General features: G+C 25.9%; 1 protein-coding gene across 1 annotated transcript in view; it reads right to left on the bottom strand.

Annotated features, from left to right (window-relative positions):
- Window positions 1–329: 329 nt before the first annotated feature.
- The window catches only part of LOC117177313 (alpha-mannosidase 2), a 77,314-nt gene continuing 58,080 nt past the window's right edge, over window positions 330–19,563 (bottom strand). Inside the window, exons 4-7 of the mRNA XM_033367923.1 lie at window positions 18,305–18,477; window positions 15,444–15,577; window positions 10,613–11,081; window positions 330–3,357 (exon numbers count right to left, since the gene is read on the bottom strand). Coding sequence (XP_033223814.1) covers window positions 1,182–3,357; window positions 10,613–11,081; window positions 15,444–15,577; window positions 18,305–18,477 — 2,952 coding nt within the window. The 3' untranslated portion in view covers window positions 330–1,181. The remainder of the gene's footprint in view (window positions 3,358–10,612; window positions 11,082–15,443; window positions 15,578–18,304; window positions 18,478–19,563) is intronic.

Here is a 19,563-nt window from a genome sequence, read left to right as displayed (position 1 = left end):
AATTCAGAATACGAAATACACTTTGTACCCAAATACAGTGTGCAAACTACATTTTGTACCCCAATTCAGTGTACAAAATTCACTCTGTATTGAAGTTTAGTATAAGATATAAATTTTGTATCCAAATTCAGTGTACAAAATACACTTTATACCCAAACTCAGTGTATCCAAATTCAGTTCTACCAAATTTAGTATATTCAAATTCAGTGTACAAAATATACTTTGTACGCAAATCAACTGTACAACAATATTTTGTACCCGAATTCAGCGTAAAAATACGCTTTGTACCCAAATTCAGCGTACAAAATTCACTCTGTATTCAAATTTAGAATACGGTATAAAGTTTGTATCCAAGTTCAGTCTACAAAATACACTTTATACCCAAATTCAGTGTATCCAAATTCAGTTTATCTAAATTCAGTATATTCAAATCCAGTGTATAAAATATACTTTGTACTCAAATCCACTGTACAAAATATATTTTGTACCCAAAGTCAGAAATTAAAATACATTTTGCACCGTGCACAAAATACGCTTTGTACCCAAATTCAGTGTACAAAATACTCTTTGTGTCCAAATTTAATGTACAAAAGTCACTCTAGACCCAAGTTCAGTGTACAATATTTACTCGGTACCCATGCTCAGTGTACAAAATACATTTTGTACTCAAAATCAATGTACAAAATAAAGTTTGTACTTAAATTCAGTGTACAAAATCCAGTCTGTACCCAGGTTCAGTGTACAAAATACATTTTGCACAAAAATTCAGTGTACATAAATTCAATGTATAAAATATACTTTGTACTAAATCTAGTGCACATAATACGCTTTATACCCAAATTCAGTGTACAAAATACATTTTGTACTCAAAATCACTGTACAAAATAAACTTTGTACTTAAATTCAGTGTACAAAAATCAGTCTGTACCCAGGTTCAGTATACAAAATACATTTTGTACATAAATTCAGTGTATAAATATACTTTGTACCCAAAGTCAGCGTTCAAAATATACATTGTACACAAATGCAGTGTACAAAATAAACTTGACATCCAAATTTAGCGTACAAAATACATTTGGTACTCAAAATCAGTGCACGAAATAAACTTTGCACCCTAAGTCAGCCTTCAAAATACACTGTGTACCCAAATTCAGAACACAAAATACATTTTTTACCCAAATTCAGTGTACAAAATTCACTCTATAGGTTTCAACCTCCATAGGCTTGACACTGATTTCCTGAAGGCCATTTGTCAGGTATCTTTCGGCTTTTGTCCCCGTTAAGGACGTTTTGGTAATGTTAAGATTTCGTAATCTAGTGAATGAGAGCCCTCGAGCCAGTCGATCGCTACGAGGGCAATGCGTCAAAATTATATCGGTACCAACAGAGCAGCTGTAGCCTTGTCTGTGTAGAACTAAAAGCGCACTATTTACAGGAAATTGCGGAAGCTTCGAGTCGTGATTAGTCCTTAAATTAAGCAGATGAACGTCACATGGAAAACTCTGACTGATCAGTCTCGTTTCCGGTACTAATTTCACGCGATTTTCCGTCGCACTGTCCACCACAAATACATTCACCGGATAATTGATAGAGTTGCTTAAATAATTGGCAAATAAGGACGGCCTGGAATACTTGTCCACCTCACCAGCCCTATTAACATCTTCTAGAAGCAGCCAATGCTTCATAACTGTCCGCTGATTGTCCAACAAACCCTCACCCATTCCTCGCGAATCATCATAGAGAGTTCGTCTCTCCAACATCACTTCCAGCCAACCTGGTTGATAACTTGCTGCTCCTTGAGCATGATTAACCAGTAAAGTCAATCTTTTAGAACTATCTTCGATGTATGCCATTGTCGTGATCGGAAAATAGTTACCCTCTATTCCAATCCTTTCAATTTTAGTCCTCTTTAGCATCTGATGTCCGTTCAGATCCGTGTAAAACTCCGGAGGATCTCCATTAAGAATGTCCGTCTGCAGCCGCATAAACATTTCCGTTTCACGATTTTTCGGAGGTGCTTCAAAGTCTATGACGTTCCGGATATGGATGGCTTCCGACAGATAACTAGCTCCACCTTCTTGATGATAAATAGACACCTGATGGGTCAATAATCTCCCATACTCGACTGTCAATCGCGAGCTCAAATTTCCGGAAACAATATAGATCTTCTGATGAGGAGTGTATTCTTCTAGAATGTCTTTATCAGTCTCTCTCAGATTTGGATCTGGCATGAAGAGATAAGCCCCGCTGTGAAACTGCGCGGATGGATACGCAGCAAACTGTATATTGCACTGCATTATCTTATTCGTAGCTTTTCTCGTGACTTGTTTCAGAAAACCGGTTTGCCCGTCAAAGAGAAGCTTCAATTTATGATTTTCCAATTGGATATCGCCAATTTGCATTGGTTTTATGGGAAAAACTGGATCTTTACTGCATCTATTGCAGTATAGAGTCGAGATTGCTTCAGTAGGAGTCCGGTCAATTTGCTGGATGTAGTAAGTAGCTAGAGAGAGGGGTTTTAAATCGGCGATGAACAGTAGTAGATACATATCGTGAGTTATGCTCGTGGCATTCATCACTGGCGCTATCTGATAAGGGATCGGATTTTTGTGAGGATCGAGGACTCGCATTTTGTATGAGGTAACTTTAACACTAACTACCTCATGTCTCGGCTGTGCCAAGGAATTAAACAAAATAATCTTCCGATTTTCATCAACACTTATGCTAATTGGAATTTTCTTTGGAAGCTTTTCGTAACTGTCGCGGTCAGACTCGGATAAGACGTAGGCTAAATTCGATTTCGCGGCGGCAGTGCTATTTTGTGAGGCTAGGGACTGAATAGCGAAACCCTGGAGACTCGTCATGTCCGTAATTGATTCAAAAAGTTTCAAAGCATAGTCCCTCATGACAAACGATTTCGAAGTTCCGGTAATGGCATCATGATGCTGGAAAAGACCTAAATTCCGTCGGGCTTTAACCAGCTTTTCGAAATAAGTTTCGTATAATTTAATATCCTGTCCGCCAGACTGTTTCGCTAAGTTTAAGGCTAATGTGTAGAGAATCTCCGCGGATCTTAAATTGCCTTCGAGTTCTCGGTCGAGCATTTTCATGTAGGGTCGCGTTGTGAAGTAACCACTCCAGTAGGCGGGCCGACCTTCACTGAAAATGTCTGAGTACACAAAAAAGTCTCCTTTCAAGCTAGGAAAATGTTCCGATCGTTTCCTGATCTCTTGAAAGTAGTCTTTTGGTGTGCCGAATACTACTTCTGTATTGTATTCGTTTTTTCGAGTGTTAATGTAATCAATAAGCAACTTGTAGTTGGAGTATTGTTGGTCCCATTCAATCGGATGATCATATCTGCGAAAAATAGTCGCGTTACTGGCATTATTATGTATGCGCCCATAAGCGCAGAAAATATTGCATTGCCAATTGATAAGATACTCGACCCCCGATATAAGAAACCCCGGTTTTGTGCCTTTGTCAAGCGTGACAAACAGCATAAGGGCCGAGCTCCCGGCGTATTAGGGAACGCACATAAATTAAATTTGAGGGGGTGTTAGAGACATTTTTGAGTAATTTAAAAAAAAATTAACTTTCTCGTAAAGATTATCTTTTTAGTTATTAATTTTATTATTTGGTTAAAAATTTAACAACTTTCTTCAAAAGTCATCATTTGTTGTTGATTATTCAACTATTTTGATAAAAATTCAACTGCTTTTGTATAACATTAATCTTTTGATTTAAAAGTTCATTTTTTTTAGAAGAAATATTGTATCTTTCTAGGATAAAAATGTAACTGTTTTGTTTAAAATTCAACTATTTCCTAGAAATTTTCAGTTTTTTTAAACTTGTATTTTTGTATTGAAAAGTCAGTTGAAATCTTTTTGGATCAAAATTAAACTTTTTTTGTTGAAAATTTGTTGTTTTTTTTATTTAAAAATTAACCGTTTCTAGTAAAATTTGCATTTAAAAACCAAAATACAACTGTTTGGTGAAAAATTTAACAATCTTGTTAAAAAGTCATACTTTTTCGTTAAAAATTCGACTAATTAGCAAAAAACTACATTACTGTTCACAATCCTTATTTTTGAGTTGGAAGGTAGTGAACTGGAATCTTCGTATGAAAATTGAACTATTTTCAACACTTATTTTATATTTTTTTATTTTAAAATTCATCTTCTGCAGAAGAAATTACATCTTCCTTGATTGAAAATTTATACTTTTTGGTAAAAATTCTATTGTTTCGCTGAAAATTGAACTATTTCGTACATTTTTTTATTTATTTATATTTTAGTGTTGAAAAATGTACTGAAATATTTTCTTGATGAAAGTTCAACTTGAAAAACGAAATCCGGTTATTTACTAAAAATTCCTCTGTTTACGTACAAATTTCACCAATATTGGATAAAAATGCAACTATGTATTGGGTAGAGAATTCAACTATAATGTTAAACATTCATCCTTTTTGGTTAAAAAAACTCGTCCTTTTGGATTGAAAATTTAATTTTTTTCATAGTAACTTATTTCTTGTTTAAAAATTCATATTTTGATCTTGAAAAGTCGACTGAAATCTTTTTTAACAGAAAATTCAACTATTAAAAAAAATATATTTATCTTTTTTGATTTTAAAATTAATCTGTTTTCTTAGAAATTTCTTTTTTTTATGAAAATGCAACTTTTTAGTTAAATATATTGATCTAAAAAGCATTATTCATCTAAAAAATAATGTTTTTTAATTTAAAATTTAACTCACTGAAAGTTAAACTGCATTGTTTAGAATTTTTTATTTAAGACTGATGTCTGGTTGAGAATTTAACTGTTTAGTGGAAAAGCCGTTTTTTGGTTCAAAACTAATTATTTTAACTGAAACTGTAAGTTTTCCATTTAAAAGTTCTCCTTCTTTAATACCAAAAAATAATTGTCTTGGTTTGCATTTTCATTTTTGTTGAGTAAAAATGCATCAGTTTCGTTCAAAATTAATTTTTTTCAAAAATTCACACTTTTTATTTGAAAAATTCAATTTTTTGTAGAAAAAGTGTGTCTTTTGGCATGTAGGTTCAACAATTTAGATAAACATTTATTTCTTTCTTGAGAGGAAAATCTTTATTTTTTGAAACTTCATATTTTTTTATTGAAATATACAATATGACACTTTTTTTGTCGGTACTTTATATTTTTAGTTTGAAAATTGAGACTATTATTTTTTAAATTCAATTATTTTGTGTTATTTAATTATATTCCCAGATCTGAATTAAATTTTTTCAGTCTCGCATGTCATTATTGGTTAGATAAGTACTAAAAGATACTAAAAAAAATTAGCAAAATTAACATTTTCAGAGTGCTCAGACAAATATTGAACAAAAATTCTCTGAAATTGTAATTTATGTGTTTCACTTTTTTTGTAATCGACTCGGAATATGTACTCGAAAATGCTCGAAATTTCGCGAAGTTTATTATAAATAATGCTGTTTTCAGTCTTTGTAAATATGTAAATGTGAATAAATAATTGTTTTTTTTTCATTTGTGAAGTAACTAAAGACATAAGAAAAAAAACTAGGAGATTTTTCACAAAAATAGGCAAATATATTCTTCCAAGTAAAACGAATGTGAGTACTTTATAGAATTTAATTCAAAACGCTGGTGTATATTCAACAAAATGGACGAATTTTTAACAAATCAGTTGAATTTCCAACCAAAAAGGTGAATTTTCTAACAGAAAGGGCGAATTTTCAACAAAAATTTAAATTTTGAATTAAAACACATCAATTTCCAACCAAATATAGTTACATTTTTTAATAAAAAGGATATATTTTTCACAAGAAATAAAATAGGTAGTTACATTTTCAGTAAATAAATTTTTAACAAAGGAGATTAATTTTTTCCCAAAAGAAAAAAAAGAATTTTCAAAGAAATAGTTAAATTTAAACAAAAAAATAAAACAATATTTTCACAAAATAGTTAAATTTTAAATCAAAAAGATCTAATAAAAATATAACACAAGAAAATAATAAAGAATAAAATATAAGAAAAAATAATTTTCAACCAAAAAGATAAACTTTCAATTGAAATGAAGAGTATTAGGGATAATAGTTAATTTTTTTTAAACGAAAAAATAAATTTTCAATTGAAATGATAAATCTTAAAAGATAATAGTTTAATTTTTTATAAAAAAAATGAATTTTCAACAAAAGAGTATAATTTATAATCAAACAGCTGAATTTTTAAATAAAAAGATTAATTTTTCAACCGAATAATTGAATTTGCTACTCAAAAATGTAAATCTTCAACCAAAAATTTAATAAGTAAAATTTCAACAACAAAAAATTAATTTTCAAAAAAAAAGAACAAACATTTCCTCCAAGTAGTTAAGTTTTTAACAAAAGAGATAAATTTTCAATTAAAATGGTGAATCTTCAGCTGAAATATTTGAATTTTGAAAGAAAAAGATTAATTTTCAATCAAAATATTGAATGTCCAACCAAGAAGATTAACTTTTTAACAAAAAAAAGACTATTTTCAACAAAATACTTACATCTTCATACAAAATTATGAATTTTTAACAAAAATGATTAATCTTCAAATGGTATAGTTGAATTTTGAATCAAAAAGATAAATTTTTAACTAAAATATTTAATATTTCGCTAAAATAATTGAATTTCCAACCAAAAAAAAAAAATTAATTTTCTTCCAAAATGGCAAATATTGAACTAAAAATCATTTTTTAACCAAACATTGAATAGTTCAATTTCTAGTTTAAAAAATTAATGCTCAACCAAGAAGATAAATTTGTAACAAAAATTATGGAATATTTAATTGAAATATTTACATTTTCAGTTAGAAAATAAAAATGTTAACAAAACAAAAAATAATTTCCCAAAAAAATAGTTCAATTTTAACTGGAATAGTTGAATTTCCAGTACAAAAATTAATTTTCAACAAAATAAAATTAAGATGATGAATTTTTAATAAAAACAATGAATATAAAAAAATAGTTTAAATTTCCATCAACAAATTAAATATTCATTCCTAAAAAAAATTTATTCTGAACGACAAATGTAGTATTAAATATTTCATTAAAAAAAAATTCTTTTTCAGTCAAAAACATTTGAATTTAAACAAAAAAGGCTACTTTAAAGCATGTGTTGAATTATTAAGCGAGAAGTTAATTTTTTACTGAAAAGAACATATTTTAAAGAAAATACATGAATTTTCAAACAAAAACTTGAATTTTCATGTAAAAAGGGATTAATTTTCAAACAAAAATAGAATAATTAAATTTTCAGTGTTAAAAAGCATTACTATACAAATTTTTTTAAATATTGCTACTCAAAAAAAATATTACAGAACTATAATGATGAATCTTTAACTATAATTGTTGAATTTTAAACAAACGATATGAATTTTCAACTAAAATCATCGAATATTCAACTGGATTAATTATATTTTAAGTTAAAAAGATAAATTTACAATTAGAGTTATGAATATCTCACTGGAATACTTTAATTTTCAACGAAAAATATTTTCTGTTTAGAAAGCGATTTTTTAATTAAACACATGAATTTTTCACAAAATAATTGAATTTTACACTAAAAAAGACAAATTTGCAATTAAATAGTTGAGTTTCTATTTAAAAATGATTATTTTTCAACCAAAAATGGAAGTTACATTTTCAGTTTAAAAAATAATGTGTACCCAAACTGACGAACTTTTAAATAAAATGATTAATAATCAATTGAAATATTTGAATTTTATACCAAAAAGATGAAATTTCGAACAAAATAATGAATCTTTACCAAATTTAATAGTTGAATTTGCAACTAAAAAGATTAATTTTCAATCAAATAGTTGAATTTTTAACTAAAAACGATCAATTTCCAAACAAAAATAGAATAGTTCAGATTTTCTTTTAATGTTTAGATTTTTAAACGAAGTAATGAATTTTCAAGTAGAATGATTAATCTTTAACTCAAACAGTTGAATTGTAAACTTAAAAAATGAATTTTTAACCAATAAATTTAATTTCTACAAAAAAAGACGATTTTTCAACTAAAAAATATAAATTTTTAAACAAAAATTGAATAGTTAAATTTTCAGTTAAAAAATGTAATTTTCAGCTAAAGAGATTAATTTTTAAATAACGTGATCGAATATTTAACTGGAATAATTATATTTGCAGTTAAAAAATAATAATTAAAAGAAAAAAATTTTCAACAACATAGTTAAAGTTTCAACTGTGAAAATTAAATTCTCAGTAAAAAAATTCAAATAACAGGCGAATTTTGAATAAAACCAGCTTAATTTTCAACCAAAGAGATAAATTTTCCATTAAAATGATGAACCTTCAACAACAAAAAGTAGCTTTTAATAAAAAGTTTTAACTTTTAACCAAGTAATATTATTTTCATTCCAAAAAGAAGATAAATTCTGAACGCAAAATTTAGTAGCTAATATATCAATCATTGAAATCTTTTAATTTCTAATCATGAACAGTTTAATTTTAATAAAAAAGACGAGTTTTCAACATGAGTTTAATTCTTAACTGTGCAAGATAAATAAATAAAATACATTAATGCAAGGCTACTTTTACGAATGAAGAATTATTTTTATTTAATTTTATATTGCAATTCAAGCCAAAAAATTAAACACGCTCGCGAAAAATAAAAAAACAATAATAAAATAATTTTAAGAATGCAACAAAATCCATTGAATTTGATAGAGTGGAGTAAACTTAGAAGAACTCAATTGAATTATAAAAAATGCAAGAGAATTCCACAAAATTGAAAACAATTTAGGGTAAATTAATAAGAATTCAGAGTGAATTTCAAATCTTTGAAACCTTACTAATTTTCGGCCAAAAAAGTTACTAATGACTACATAACAATTTTAATTAATTAAAAACATTTTTCAAGTCGAAAAAACTCATTTATTCAGTAATATTTGAGTGAATTTAGAGGAATTCAAGGAAAATAAAAAGTATTCGATGATATTCATTTAAAAAATCAAACTAATTTAGCAACAATTAAGTAAACTGTAAACAAACCACCTGAAAAAATATATTGAATTGAGAAAGTTTAAAATGAGTTTCAAAAAATAAAAAGGACATGTAAAAGAATTGGATAATATGGCTACGGATTTCAAGTGAGTTTAAAAGATTTCAAAATTAATTGAACAAAAACTTTTCAAAAGAATCCCTGGAATTGAATAAAATTGATTGCATTTAGAAAAATTCAGAAGGATTTAAAATAATTCAGGATAAATTATTAATCATTCCGGGCGAATTCCAAATTAATTGTAAAAAATATTTGAACATTTCGTGAAATCTTTGAAACCCTACGGAATTGTTAGGCTCTTGTGAATAAATTCTTTGAAATAGGCTAAAGTAAGATAAAATGCCGTGAAATTACAAGAAATATGATCGTAATGTCTGAAATCATTTTTTACAACTGCATGCAAATTTTTTCAAATCACTTAAAATGATTAAAACCTTCTGAAATACTTAGACATTTCTTTAAAATACTCTAAAATATGTCAGTCTTCGAAATCCCTTCAAACTTTAGAAATAAATAAAAAATATCTGGGAATCGTTTAAAATTTCCAAAAATATTTTTCATTCTTTGTAATTCCATTGAATTACTGAAATCAAATAAACATTTCTCTGTGATCTTTTAAAATAACCTAAAATATTTAAAATCATTTGATTAGTTTATCAATTTCTTATCAGGATCAATTAAATAAAAACTTTAAAAAGTCCATTGAATGACGTAGAATTGGATAAATTTAAAAAAATTTAGGATAAATTCACAAGAATTCAGTATGAATTCCAAAACATAATTTTTAACCTCTTCAAATTTTGGAAAGTCTACGAAATGCCTCAATTCTCTTGAATAAATTCTTCAAGCCCCGCTAGAATAATATTAAATCCCGTGAAATTCTATTTAATCTGGCGTTATTTCCATAAATCCTGGGAAATTTATTAAATTCCGAAATTCTAGAAACTTCTTTACCCTAAAATATTTCCAACATTTAAAATCAATAAAAATAAATTTAAATAAAACCTTGGAATCTTTTTAACTTCTCTAAAATATTTCAAATTCTTTGAAATATTTGGAAATCCCTTGAAACATTTAAATTTTCAAAAAAATTCATTAAAAGTTTTTAAAATATTCTAAATTTTACAAAATCGAAAGATTATTGAAATAAATTAAAAATGTCTCGGAATCTTTAAAAATACCATGAAATATTTCAAAATAATTGAAGACAAATCCGAAATGGGTATAAAATGAATATATATTATAGTGACTAACCCATGAATTACTTATTGAAAGAATAGTGACTTTATCTTAAAAAAGCAACCATTGTCGGCTGAAAATATTGTACAATAGGGATAAAATCTTGAAAATAGGATACTTTAGGGACCACAAATAAATAAAAGGTTCAATAGGAGATGTAGAGATCGATCTGTAACGCCAGCCAGTTACTTTTTCCCATTATTCAGCTCGTACTGGTTACCCCCAAATATATTATTAATTGGCAATGCAATGTTTCCTTCTTAAATTTCTAATTATTAATAATAAAAAATGGTTTAGAAAAATATAATTTTCGAATTACTAACCTGAAGTCATCTCCCAGAGGCATTAGTACTACATTGTGAGTAAATAAAGAGCCCGTTTTGGAATATTGTTCCAGTAACATTTCCGCCATTGCTTTGACGTTAGCAGGTGTGATTTTAACTGCTCTCACCGAATATTCTGTATACTCGCCATGAATTTTTCGAAAATCAAAATTGAGACATACATGAGGATGAGGGCCACAAGAGTGCTTAATATTGTATATATCGAACGGCTGATTGTGGGTCAAAATATCAGCTGAACCCTCCTGGTCCCAGGGTTGCCGCCAAATAAAATCGCCGTACTGTTTTTTCGCAAACCATTGCTTCCAGGCGTAATGAATCCTTTGTATTATTGTTGCCGTCACGCCTGATGATTTGAGTAAGTAGGGAACGGTACCTCCGTGCCCAAAGGGATCAACAGACCATCCCGATTCTGGTGTTACGTCCAAGTTCGTTTTTAGCCATTGATGACCTGAAAATTCTCACTTTATTATAAGAATAATAATCGAGGGGGATTAATTTTTAATGCAATTCTTCAGTTTTCTATAACATAGATGAAATTTTCAGCGTACAACAAAATTAATTCAGCGGTTGATAATTAAATTTTTAATCCTTTTCAATTTTCAAACAATGAGAATGTTGATCTGAAAATTTTGTTGAAATTTAAAAATTTTTTAAATTGTCAAGAGTTGAAAATTCAGTTTTTTATTTTGTTCAATTTTCAATAATTGAATTTTCCATTTTCTACCATTGAATTTCCACCTGATTACAATTCTAGTATTAATTTTCTTCAAATTTCAACAGATAAAAATTTAATTTTTAGTTTTCTTAAATTGGTAACATATGAAAATTCATTTTTTAATTTTGTCAAATTAAAAAAAAATCAATTTTCACCTGTTGAAAATCCAATTATTAATTTTATTTCAATTTTAACAGTTAAAATTCAACTTTTTAATTGTTAACAGTTGAAAATTCAATTTGAAATTTTTTCAGTTTTCAATAATTGAATTTAAAATTTTCAATAGATGAATTTTCATCTGTTCAAAATTCGAATAATAATTTGCTTCTAATTTTAAAGGTAAAAAATTCCACTTCTTTAAATTTTTCACAGTCAAAAATTGAAATTGTAGTTCAATTTTAAAGTTTGAATTTTCATATGTTGAAAATCCAATGATCAATTTTCTTTAAGTTTCAACAGTTAAAATTTAATTTTAAATTATTTAAATTGTCAACAGTTGAAAATTCAATTAGTGCTTTTTTTCAATTTTCAACAATTAGATTTAAAACTTTTCAACAATTGAATTTTCATCTGTTCAAAATTCTAGTAATAATTTAACTGTTATTTCAATTTTTAGTTTTCTTAAAATGCTAACAGTTGAAAATCCATTTTTCAGCAGTTAAAATTGAATTGTCAACTTTGTAATTGTCGACAGTTGAAAATTCAATTTGAATTTTTTTGAACTTTCAACAATTGAATTAAAAATTTTGAATAAATGAATTGTTGATCTGTTCAAAATTCGAATAATAATTTGCTTCTAATTTTAAAGGTAAAAAATTCCACTTCTTTAAACTTTTCATAGTCAAAAATTGAAATTTTAGTTCAATTTTAAAGTTTGAATTTTCATATGTTGAAAATCCAATGATCAATTTTCATTTAGTTTCAACAGTTAAAAATGAATTTTCAACTTTTTAATTGTTAACAGTTGAAAATCCAATTTGAGATTTTTTCAATTTTCAACAATTGAATTTAAAATTTTGAATAAATGAATTTTCATCTGTTCAAAATTCGAATAATAATTTTCTTCTAATTTCAACGGTAAAAAATTCCACTTCTTTAAATTTTTAACAGTCAAAAATTGAAATTTTATTTCAATTTTAAAGTTTGAATTTTCATATGTTGAAAATCCAATTATCAATTTTCATCCGCTAAAAAGACAATAATCCATTTTCTTTAAGTTTCAACAGTTAAAATTTAATTTTTAATTATTTAAATTGCCAACAATTTAAAATTCAATTTGTATTTTTTTCAATTTTCAACAATTAAATTTAAAAATTTTTAAATTTCAAAAATTGAATTTTCTTCTGTTCAAAATTCTAGTAAGAACTTACTTCAAATTTCAATAGTTAAAAATTCATATTTATTAAATTAGCAACATTAAAAAATTCATTTTTTAATTTTGTTCGATTTTCAAAAATTGAATATTCATTGGTACAAAATCCAATTATCAATTTTCTTCAAGTTTCAACACTTGAAAATTTAATTTTAAATCTTTCTAATTGTCAAAAGTTGAAAATTCAATTTTTAATTTTGTTCAATTTTCAACAATTGAATTTTCCTTTTCTTACCATTGAAATTTTATCTGCTCAAAATTCTGCTATTAATTTCCTTCAAACTTCAACAGTTTATTAAATTCTTAAATTTTCAACAATTGAAATTGCAACTTTTGAAAATCCAATTATCATTTTTCTTCAAGTTTCAATGCTTTAAAATTTAATTTTCAATTTTTTTAATTGTCAACAGTTGAAAACTCAATTTGTAATTTTTTCCAATTTTCAAAAATTGAATTATCATCTGTTGAAAATTCTAGTAATAATTTACTTAAAATTTAAACAGTTCAAAATTCATTTATTAATTTTGTCAAATTTTGATCTGTTGAAAGTCCAATTACTAATTTTCTTTAAGTATCAATAGTTAGAAATTGAATTTTCCATTTTTTACAATTGAATTTTGATCTGCTAAAAATTCTAGTATTAATGTTCTTCAAATTTCAACAGGTAAAAATTAAACTTTTAGTTTTTTTAAACATTCAAATGTTAAAAATTAGATTGTTGAAGTTTTCAATTTTAAAAATTAAATTTTCATCTGTTGAAAATCAAGTTATCAATTTTCTTTAAGTTTCAACACCTGACAATTTAATTTTTAATTTCTTAAATTATCAAAAATTGAAAATCCATTTTTTACAATTGAATTTTGATCTGCTAAAAATTCTAGTATTAATTTTCTTCAAATTTCAATAGTTCAAAATTCAATTTTTAGTTTTCTTAAACTTTCAAATGTTGAAAATTCAATTTTTGAAGTTTTCAATTATAAAAATTAAATTTTCATCTGTTGAAAATCAAATTATCAATTTTCTTCAAGTTTCAATACTTGAAAATTTAATTTAAAATTTTTTTTAATTGTCAGCGGTTGAAAATTCAATTTTTAATTTTGTTCAATTTTCAACAATTGAATTTTCCAATTTATACAATCGAATTTTCATGTGGTCAAAATTAGAATATTAATTTACTTAAAATTTCAACAGTTAAAAATTCATATTTCCTAAATTTTCAACAGTTGAAATTACATTTTTTAATATTGTTAAATTTTCGTAAGATGAAAATGCAATTATCAATTTTCTTAAAGTTTCAACAGTTTAAAATTTAATTTTCCATTTTTCTAATTGACAAAAGTTGGAAATTCAATTTTTCAATTTTAAAAATTAAACTTTTATCACTTGAAAATCAAACTATCTATTTTCTTTAGGTATCAATAGTTGAAATTTTCAATTTTTTTAATTGTAGAAAGTTGAAAATTCAATTTTTAATTCTGTTCAATTTTCAACAGTTTAATTTTTCATTTTTTAAATTGAGTTTTCATCTGGTTAAAATTATAATATTAATTTTCTTCATGTTGGATCGGTTAAAAATGCAATTCTCTTAAACTATCAACACTTGAAAATTCATTTTTTAATTTTGTTTAATTTTCATCTTTTAAAAATCCAACTATCAATTTTCTTTAAGTTTCAATAGTTGAACATTTAATTTTTAATTTTTTAAATTGTCAACAGTTGAAAATTCAATTTGTAATTTTTTAAATTTTAAACAATTGAATTTTTAATTTTCAACAATCGAATTTTCATCTGTTTAAAAGTCTAGTAATAATTGACTTCCAATTTCAACAATTAAAAATTCAATTTTCTTTAATTTTCAACAGTTGAATATTCAATTTTTAATTTTTTTCAATTTTCAACGATTTCATTACCATTTGTTCATAATTCTACCATTGTGAAATTTCTTGAATTTTCAACAGTTAAGAATTTAATTTCTAATTTTTTTTAATTTTCAAAAATTCATTTTCCATCTGTTAAAGATTAAATTAACAATTTTCTTTAAGTTTCAATTTTTGAAAATTCAATAAAAAATGGTCTCAACTGTTGAAAATGTAACATTTAATTCTGTTTCATTTTCAAAAATTTAATTTAGAGTTTGCTTTAGTTTTAAGCATTTGAATTTTCAGCTTTTGAAAATTTCAGACAATTGACAATTTAATTTTCAAATATTCAAAATTCCAATAGTGAAAACGAAAGAAGAAAAATCGATCATTGAAATTTCAAACAAAAAATGAGAAATTTCAACAAAGTAGTTGAAGTTTTAACCAAGCATTTGAACTTTCAAGCAAGCGGTTGAATTTTCAACAAAAAGTTCAATTTTCTTCCAAAAACCCGAATTTATAACAATTAACAGAAATTTTTAACAACAAAAAATCGATTTTTAACAAAAAATGGAATAGTTAAATTTTCTGTTAAATAAATTTAGTTTCAAATAACAAAAAACAAATTTTCAACAAAATAGTTCAAGTTTCAACCCAAGAGATGAATCTTCAACCAAAAGAATGAATTTTCAACCAAGAAGAATATTTTTCTACTAAAAAACATGAATGTTCAACATAGACTCAGTTTTAAATTCCCTGCCTTTCAGGAATTCCCTAAACCGTAGCAACCCTGTCTAGAGAAATTATATTATAGGGAACTTTCTAGCCACCTCAATTTACGCTTGATCATAAAATTTTACTTACCCTCAATAAGTTGATCCAACATGGCATAAATGTGGGACGTTGCTTCGTCAGTCATAACCCATCCTCCGGTTGTTATTTCAAGACGACCTTCTTTCACCAATCGTTTAACAATTGACTTTTTTGTTGGATGCGCGCTGTTAATAAATTATTTATTTATTTATTCTGTATATACATTGCCAAAAAATAAAAAACTTTTAAAGACATAATATTCAAAAATAACGAACAAGTGGGAAAAACATTACATACCAAATTAAAGCTAAATATTAGTCTTGTACTTTATACTTTTCTAACACATTTCCCTCCCTTCGTCAACTTTTTCCTCCACTACTTCTCCCTTTTCTCACTTTTCCTACTTTCCTTCCCCATCCATCACTTTCCCAATCTTTCTTACTCATAAAAAATATTACAGAATGTTTGCTTTAAAGCGCAGTCACTTTTTTCCATTATTCAGCTCGTACTGGTATTCCCTATACCAACATCAATAGTTGAATTTTAAACAAACAAAATATGAATTTTCAACTAAAACAATGAGTCTTCAACTGAAATAGTTTAATTTTCAACAAAATAAGAAATTAATATTGACTAAAAAAGATAAACTGTTAACCAAAACTTAAATAATTAAACTTTAAGTTAAAAAAATTTAACTTCCTTGGTGAAAAAGTTATATAAAATTTATAAATAGTCAAAAAACACTGATATTTTTTATTTGTTTCCTACAGAAAAATTGACCAAAAAAATGAGAAAGATCATTGTCTAGTCTATTATATATAAATTACACATACATTTTTCATCTTGGATTTCCACACAAAAACTAACTATTAACAACAAAAAGTAACTTTCTAAACAAATTTATATTTCCAAAGAAGATGATTTAATTTTTATCTAAAATTGTAAATATAAAAATTTTGAAACAAACATCTCAATTATTCACTATAAAATATCAATATAACAAAATTGAATAATTAAATGTTTATTTTCCAACCTAAGTGATGAATTTTCAACTAAAATGGTGAATCTTCAACTGAAATAGTTGAATATGCAACCAAGGAAGAAATTAATATTGACTGTTATTTAAAACTTAAATAATTAAACTTAGAGTTAAAAAAAAGTAATCTTCAACAAAGCAGACGAATTTTCATCTAACTGAAAAAATTCAACTTGCTAGGTGAAAAAGTTATATAAAATTTATATATAGTGAAAAAACACTGATATTTTTTATTTGTTTCATACAGAAAAATTGACCAAACAAATGAGAAAGATCATTCTTGTCTATTATATATAAATTACACATAACTTTTTCATCTGGAATTTCAACCCAAAAACTACCTTTAAACAAACAAAAAAACTAAATTTCTAAAAAAATTTAAATTTTCAAACAAAGTGATTAATTTTCAAGTACCAGAAAATATGAATTTTCAACTAAAGAAGATCTTTTTTCAACAAAAAAGTTTAACTTTCAACCAAGTCATTTTATTTCCAACCAAAAAAATGAATTATCAATTTATAAGATAAAAATTTCTCTGGAATACTTGAATTTTTAACCGAAACGAAGAGTTTTAAACAAGAGATAAACTTGCGAAGAAAAATATAATTTTCTTCCAAAAAAATCGATTTTTAACCAAAATATGTGGATTTTCAAGAAAATAGTTCAATTTTTATCCAAATTGTTGAACTTTGAACAAGAAAAGTCCAATTTTCATCCAAAAATTGCAATGGAAATTTTCAGTTGAAGGAGTTAATTTTCAACCAAAACTGATAAATTTTCAACTATAACGATGAATCTTCAGTTGGAATAGTTGAATTTTATACCAAAAAGATGAATTTTCAACCATAATGATTATTTTTCTACAAAAAAGTCCATTTTTCCCAAAGTGCATACATTTTCAAACAGATAATTTGATTTCTAAATAAAAAATATCAATTTTCAACCAAATAGTTGGATTTTTGTCCAAAACAGAAACATTTTCAACTAAAAATAGAATGGTTACAATTTCTGTAAAAAATATCATTCTTAAGGAAAAAAGAAACAGATTTTCAGCAAAATAGTTAAGTTTGCTACTGGAACATTAAAATTTTTAGTTAAAAAATTGATTTTCAACAAAGTAGTTACATTTTCAACCAGAGATGAATTTTCAATTAATTGAATTATTAACTAAAGAAAGATGAATTCACAACGAGCAATGTAACGGAATTTTCTATTATAATTTTTCAATATTTCTTCTTTAAAATACTATTTCTAATATAAAAACTACTTGAAAAACTTTCTTTATCTAAAATTTGGAAGAGGGAACTTTCAAATTCTGACTAGGAACAAGGATTCTTTTAAATTCTTTCCTTTTAAATCCGAACAATTCACTTAAAAAATTCTCATTCCATCTAAAAAATTCTCCTTTCCAAGTAAATGTATATTTCTTTACGGAAACTATCTTTTCTAAAATAAAAACGAAAATTATTATTTTAAATTCTTTGTTCCAAGTCTGGATGAATGAGAAGCAAATAAAACGCGATAAATACATTTTCTAAAATTGAATAAAATTATTAGAATAATGAAAACTTGACTTTTTCTGCGATCAGAAGTAAATTCCCGAACACTTTTTAGTTTTTCCCGAACAATAAAGTTCCTGACCAAGTCGTCACCCTGTATTCATCGTAAAAAGCATGATTATAAAACACATTTGTAATATTTCTACTCATAAAAAATACTACAGAATTTTTTTAGTATTCAGCTCATACTCGTATGCATCTCGCACTGGTTTCCCTGTATCAACTGACAATGAATAGTATCATCTCTTCTACGAATTCCTATAATCTATAGGCATAATTGCATAGTTAAAAAAAGTTTATGATTAAACTGAAATTACCTGTCCCACCAGAGTGACAGGAACGATACTTCGCTCCAGATGAAAGTCATGTTTGGCCACTGCTGAAGTTTTGTTACCATATTATTTAGAATTTCTCTAGTGGTACTGTGAAAGTACTGTTCGAAAGTTTTCAACCATCCTGGATCAGTGTGACTGTGTGGAACCAGGATAACCTGAAGTCCAAAAATAATGAGAAATTTTCTTCAAAATTTCCCTTCATTTAGATCAAGAGATAAAAAATAAATCCGAAAAAATGCGACCTATATGGGTTGATTACAGGGTTTTAATTAACGCATGTTCTCCAATAATATCCTATCTGCCAATTATTTTTACTTTACTCTATATCAGAATAATTCGATTAAATACGGGGGTTACAGTGCAAAAAGAATTAAAAAGGGGGAAATGGGGTCATTTTTTCATGAAAAAGAAAAAAAATAGGGGGAAGGTTACATTATTTTTAGATTTAGAAAAGAAGACTGCAATGCTCTTTAAATAAAATAAAAAAATAGTTGAACTTTGAGCATATAAAATATTTAACACTAGCAATTAACGCACATGTATGTATTATTCATGTCTTAAAATATACGCCCAACTACCATCTTTATGCGATAAATGTATTTTGCGAATTAATGGAATGTATATATTTAAAAAAAATATCTCAGATAATCAATGAAAATCTGTAAAGCACCATGATATTGTTTAAATACTATGAAATTTCCTGCAATATTTGAAAATTTCTTCAAATCTTTGAAATTCTACAAAAATCCTCTATTCTTGAGTAATTCTTTGAAATATATAGAAATATTGTACAATATTTATAAAAATTGTATATCTTTTTAAATCCCATAAAAATCCTTTGACATTTTGTGACATCCCTTGGAAACAATATAAATACCCTAAAACCTTTTAAAATTTTAGAAATTCTTTGCAATTCCGTTAATTTGCAATCTTTAAATTAATATTAAATCCCACCCCACTTCTGAAAATATACAATACTAAAACAAACTAAAGCCGCGAAGAAATTAATAATATAAATTTGTATTCTGGTAATTATTCTTTAGTTAATTGTTTTTATTCTGCCTTACAAAATTTAGTCAATGGTTGAGATCAAAAGATTTACATTAAATAAAAAAAAATGAAGATTATATGTAAATATAAGTGTACTTCTTCATTTGACAAATAATTATTTCTACACTTATTGTAATTAAAATTATCAGAAAAACGATTATTAGAAAAAAAAGAAAAAATAATTGAATAAT

This window comes from Belonocnema kinseyi, chromosome 7 (assembly GCF_010883055.1).
Source record: "Belonocnema kinseyi isolate 2016_QV_RU_SX_M_011 chromosome 7, B_treatae_v1, whole genome shotgun sequence".
Classification (NCBI taxonomy): domain Eukaryota; kingdom Metazoa; phylum Arthropoda; class Insecta; order Hymenoptera; family Cynipidae; genus Belonocnema; species Belonocnema kinseyi.
Note: the sequence above shows the minus strand (reverse complement) of the source record. Positions and strands in the feature narration are given on the sequence as shown.